The 6,000-nt window shown below is 43.7% G+C and overlaps 1 protein-coding gene across 4 annotated transcripts in view; it reads right to left on the bottom strand.

The window, feature by feature from the left end:
* Positions 1-6,000, bottom strand: part of kcnq1.2 (potassium voltage-gated channel, KQT-like subfamily, member 1.2) — a 221,242-nt gene that overhangs the window by 143,596 nt on the left and 71,646 nt on the right. The window contains exons 16-17 of one of the 4 annotated variants that reach the window (XM_034685468.1): positions 1,294-1,342; positions 559-689 (exon numbers count right to left, since the gene is read on the bottom strand). The exons of the other annotated variants lie outside the window; for them this stretch is intronic. Of the exons in view, the coding sequence (XP_034541359.1) occupies positions 1,294-1,342 (49 nt within the window). The 3' untranslated portion in view covers positions 559-689. Of the gene's footprint in view, positions 1-558; positions 690-1,293; positions 1,343-6,000 lie in introns of those variants that run through there. 4 annotated transcript variants of the gene reach the window in all.

The following is a 6,000-nucleotide window of genomic DNA, read 5'->3' as shown; positions in this document are numbered from 1 at the left end:
CTTAGACTGAACATATGGACTCTGCACCTGGATCTTTAATTTACCCTTGGACTTTTAGACAGTGGAATGTCATTAATTACTTACTTTCTTCATTTTGGTCTGACACTGATTTATTATCTCACCTTACTGTTAAATGGCAGTGTGGGCATGTATGTATGTATATTTTCTTTGTTTTGTCTGTTTGTTTGTTTTTTTTTCATTCCGATGATGTGCGTGTGTATTTCTTTCCTTCCTTTTTAATTATGGTTTGTCTGTCTGTTTTTTTGTCTTGTTATATAACAAAAAACTGAAAATAAAGTATTTAAAAAATAAAAATAAAAATAAATAGTCTCTTGCTGCTGAAAACTGCTGTAACAAGCTGTAAGCACGTTTATTTTTGCTGCAAAGATTGTCTTTTTTGAAATGGGTGTGTATGTGGCACTCGATGAATTGCAGTTTATAACACTTCCACATTGGCTTCATATGTTAAGACTGGCAGTTGCTGCAATGCCACAACAGAAAATGTATAACAGTCAAATAATTTTTTGACAATTGTGCCTTTAAAATGTGTTCATATGACGCTGATTCATTTACAGGCGTTCATTTTTCAAAGCAGTTTCATTTAATTAGTTATTTGACACTACAAAAGAGAAATACTTGAATGACTGACAGCTCTGTTGACGGATGAGGCTCCTGCAGTGCTGCGAGCTCTGTGTTAGCAGAGTAGAGGGGGGAGTAGTGAAAACAGTCAGTTAGGATTGTAACCTTGTTTCTCTGAGTGAAGAAACTCTCTCTCCACTTCAAGGGAACGTGCTCCATTAAATGTTACCCAGTGAACTCATTCACACCTGGGCCTTAAATACCAACACACTACATCCTAACACTCCACCATTAGCTGATCCAGCAGAATGACAACCTCAGACAGCCGTCATCAAATCAGATGAATTTTACAACCTTAATGTTGATGGTAAACAAACTCCAGGATGGTCACTGACGGTTGTGCCTGTCTGCTGCTCAGTTACAGAGAAATGTTACCACAGGTGAGAAGAGGAGAGCCATATATCAAAGTGATGTTCACCGAGGTTAACTGAGGATGATCTGTTCTCCAGAGGAGTGTATGATCCAGAAGCAACGTCAACAAGCAAACTGCCACAGGAGAGCAATTCCCCATCATCATTTTTCATTACAGTCAAGCTAATCCTTCAGGAGAAAATGACTGCTACAGGGGCTCTGCTGCTAGTCTCTCACTGTTTATCCAGCCTTCTGTCCATATTCAATTACTATCACAATATTTTTTTAACAAATGTAGCTTACTCAGAAGCTGGCTTGCCTCCAGGTGTCGATTCTAGACCAGCTGGGAAACCTGAAATTAAAAAGTGCATGTAAAATATGCCGACCCCTTGCCTCGGCTCCTTTACCTACTACTGTGACACTCCAGTGGGCAGCCTCCAACTAAACCAAGAGAAATATCCAGCAGCTAACAGTGCAGAACACACCGTACAGTAGCGCTGGACAACACCGAGGTGTGAAAATGTGTAACTGAGTAGGTGTTAAAAAGCTGACCATGCATTTTGTTAATTTCCTTTTGCACTACTTTCTGACTTCTGTATAATTGGAGAGAAATGAGACTTTCACCAACAATCCCTCCAAAGGCTAAACTTAAACTCACTACACACACATAAAAGGGAAGCCTCTAAGCTGAACAGCTCAAACAGCAGTGTTTCAACACTGTAGTATCAGAAAAAAGCACAACTTAATCCAAAACAAAAATCTGTTGGCTGTACGTCTCGTGCTATTTGTCATACTGTATGACTCGTAACAGAGTACCTCAAAAAGAAAAGTAAAAAAGCATCCCACAAAAGACAGATGTTGGATAATAATGCATACAAAATAAACATCTGTGACGTTGAATAATGTTCTCAGTTGCAGTCAGGCAATTAATGCATCCTCCTCATAAAAGCAGAGACAAGCTGTGCGTGAGCTAAGTGTCAATATCTTCAGCCTTGGAAACCGCTCTCCTCTCCAGGTGGAGAGTTGAGCCAAGGTTGAGCTCGACTGAAACCTAACAGGTTAGAACACATGGTCTCTTTTTAATGGTTTCGTGCAGCTGCGGAGAAAACAGATTCCATTTGGCACGAGTCAAAGTGAAAAAATTCCCAATGGCACATTTACATAGAGTTTGAGCAGAAAACAGCCGTCCACTACGGGGTTTTTCTCTGCGAGCTGCTTGACAGAAAATAAAGGAAAACACTTTGCAGGACTTGGGTTTGTGTGGACTTCAAGTTTATAATCTCTCAAAAGAACATGTCAACAAATAGATTTTAAAAAGTGCAGTTTTATTAAAGGTACAAGCCTGCTTTTGTCAGAGAGGATTTCACATTCTGCTGCTTAGTTCTTCTAAAGTTAACCTTTTCCCCACAACTTGGCACTATTCTCTGCAGGTACATAGTGCATGCAGTCATCTAGGTGAGTAAATCGGCCAGTCAGTCAGGGTTTGGAGGCCGGGGCTCCCCAGCGAGCAGTGCAGCTGTGCTACTGACAGATCGGTGCAGGGCAGCGTGCAGCCGGCCTCTCCAGACCCTGGCACATCAAAGCCCTCGGCCCCATAGCTAGCCCCCCTGTAGCTCCCCGGCCGGCCACTTCAAAAGAGTTTAGGGCGCATCGCAGATTCCCATCAAAGGGCCTTGACGCAGCACTCACCCACGCAAGCAAGCCAGCCAAGGAGATATGATTAAAAGCACATTATTGGGGGGAAGGAGGGGAGAACAGAGGAGAGGGTTTAGCAGGAACCAAGTGGAGGGAAAAGAAGATGAGGGCCGAGGGGATCATACTTTACCTTTCTCACAAATTCCCCCTCTTATTATTTGTTTCTTTTCCAACAACGTAGCTCGTTCCAGCTATCAGAGCAAAAAGATGAGGTAAAGTGCTGCCTCTCTTTCTCATAATCCCTTTCCTTTCCAAATACTTACTCTGTTTCTTTCCTTCTCCCACCCCCCTCCTTCTCTATCCTCTCTTACCGCCTGGAGGTCACGTCTAAGGTCATTTAATATAAGCCACTGGCTACACAGCCAATTCACACCTGAAATTGCCCGTCGGTAGCAGCGAGTGGCCTTGAATGGTGGCATTGTTGTCCCCGTGGGGGGCTCAGACAGCGGCACACCAGCCAGCGGCCACAATGGGAGCCTTAAGGCTGGGGAATAATTTGACTAAACGCATGGGATTTGCAAGTGCGGATTATCACTGTTCAGCCACGCAACCAACCATCCAGCCAATCAACCCCCCACCAGTTAAAGCAGCATTGTTTTTGAGTGAGGCTGCTAGCACGCCGGCTAAGCTACACACAGTTCTTGTACAGTTGAACAAATTAAACCCCAGCAGGAGCACACACTTCCATTCACATATTGATTTATTTTTAGAAACCTTCTATGTCATAACGTATTTTTGAAGTTTGTGCTGCACACGTGACGCCTCCAATACGCTTCTCTTTAGCCATCTACAGACATGCATCTCAATTTCCATTCATTTCATGCCGTGCCTCACGTCTTCATGCAACTTTGATATTATTGTTGTATAAAAGTGTCTGCTGGCAAGGGTGGTGCTACTGCAGGGCTCATGATAGCTCTGCTCCTATTATCCCGCCTCATTAGAGTGGATGTCCAAAACGTCAGAAGAATGTTTTATGGACTGTTGAGAAATCACTCTCCAGCACAAGTCACCCAGTGTTCTGCCACGCAAGAGAGAGGGGAGGGAGAGGAGAAGATAAGGGGTTTATATTCTTAAAGGGTGGGGTGGAGGGAGCAGAGAGGAGGGGGTGCAAGCCTTCCTTTAGAAGAGCTTAGGGCCCAGTGTGGCGAATTAAATAGAATGCCCAGACAGAATTAGTTCCAAAGCAGACTGGGTCCCATTCTATGAAACTCAACAATTAGACGGATTAAACGTAATAACTCAGCCTGCGCTGCCGCAGCTGCATTATGGTTACCCCGGCACCCAGGGGGTGCTGTGTGTGTGTCTCCCCCCTATATATGTGTGTGTGTGCCATAAGGGGATTTATGCTTATATATGAAAAGTGACAATGTGGAGAAGGAATGCAATAAATTAAGGAAAAGAGAGGTAAACATAGTCCAGAAGTATTGTAAATTACACTTTTTATCCCACAAACGCAGCCTGTTGACACACTGCTGAGTTCTGTGATTTGAGGGGTTCAACTATGTGTCAAGGCGTAGCTCACTGATACTTCAAACTGCGACTAAGCCTGCGAGCACCTAGCCTCCAAAGTGTTCCAAAATGATGATGAGGCTGTGCTGAGACACTTAAGGAAAATCCAGACATCCTCAGACATTTTCTTTGCATTCTTTTGGAACGAGCATGTGAGTGGAAGAAAAAGCTGTCAAATCACACTCTGCCAGTCCAAACATCACACACACTGCAGCTGAAGCTGCTGCCGTCTGAGTGGCAGGTTGACTGATTAACTAACTGACTGGCTGGTTTGCTGACTGGCTGGATTTTGGACTGACTACAAGCCCCCCAAACCCCCCCCCCATCCCCACCCCCCCACCCGTTATCCACCTGTGTGTGTGTAAAAGGCCCTTTGTCAATGAGGCCTAATTTGATCTGACGCACCCTACACATGTGGAACAGCTCAGCAGCTCTACACATTTCTAGCCATTACACTGCGTGTGTGTGCCTGTGCGTGTGCGTGTGTGTGTGTGTGTGTGTGTGTGTGTGTGTGTGTGTGTGTGTGTGCGTGTGTGTGTGCGTGTGTGTGTGTGCGTGTGTGTGTGTGTGTGTGTGTGTGTGTGTGTGTCAGAAAAAGACATCACATAGAGGGAGTTGGAGGGAAAGACGTTTGCTAAGAAAGAAGTGAAGCAGAGCAAAGTGCAAAAGCTTTGGTTCACCTCACACAAACGCCGGCCTTCACCACTCCTTCATTCTCTCACACATCTGACGCTCTCCTCAACTGTTCTCCAACAACGCTGTCCAAAAACTTTACAAAGCAACCTGAACTCAAATTGTGCACACTTGCACTAAAGGAAAAAGCACAACTACAGTACTTCTCCCTTAAGAAAGTTAAGGAAAACTGGTGTATGAACATACTTACCATACCTTATTTGCGTTGTTTAGACAACAGTTTCTGAAGGTTGAGACAGCATTACACACAGTAAAGTTTTGACTGAGACAATACAGCTGCATCACAACAAGGGTAGGAATTGAAGCCCTTTTAGATTGTGATTATGCTTCCTCTTCACTGCACTGTTGTACTCATACTCATGCATCCACAACAAAAAAAGGGAATGTGTCCCAGTGTGGGATTTCACATTGAACTACTATATCACGTGGTGGCACAAGAGGCACAGAACGTACAGGATTCTTCACATAGGATACGATACGATACGACACGATACAATACAAAACAAAACAAAACGTTACAATACCTGCTGCTGCGCCCACAATCAGTGCATTAAGTGGGCCAGTAAGCACTTCGGTACACTTCAAAATCAAACACCTTGATGTGCCTGGACCTTTTACCAGCTGCCTTTTCTGTTATGGTACATTAGAACGATCCTGTCTCTTTGCGGGTGTTACATGACACACTGTTTTTTTTTCGCTGGAAGGTGATGTCAAATTCATGAGAACTCCCAAGTCTCTGCAGTGTTTTGATTAACAAGGAAAAACTGACTCAGAGGAAGAAGATGGAAATGTTGGCCCGGATACAAAAGGGCATGAGGAAATTGGATTGAAGCGTGGTGTTGAAGAGCTTCTTTGTGTGACACAATAAAGTTGTGTTTTTAATAAATGTGTGGTCAAATTCAGCATTATCTTCAAGTGTCTTTTATCATCTGTAGAAATTCAGAATGTAATACTAATGGTTCACTGATACTGGCTGTATGATAAATGGGCCAGCATGTGAAAAGGGGCTGTCATATACTCATTTTTTCCCTCTTAAAGCGCTACCCACAATAACTGTATCATTACAAAACAGATTTGTCTTCTGCTATTTTGCTGCAGTCAACTTCTTCTTCA

This window comes from Notolabrus celidotus, chromosome 6 (assembly GCF_009762535.1).
Source record: "Notolabrus celidotus isolate fNotCel1 chromosome 6, fNotCel1.pri, whole genome shotgun sequence".
In the NCBI taxonomy this organism is placed as follows: domain Eukaryota; kingdom Metazoa; phylum Chordata; class Actinopteri; order Labriformes; family Labridae; genus Notolabrus; species Notolabrus celidotus.
Note: the sequence above shows the minus strand (reverse complement) of the source record. Positions and strands in the feature narration are given on the sequence as shown.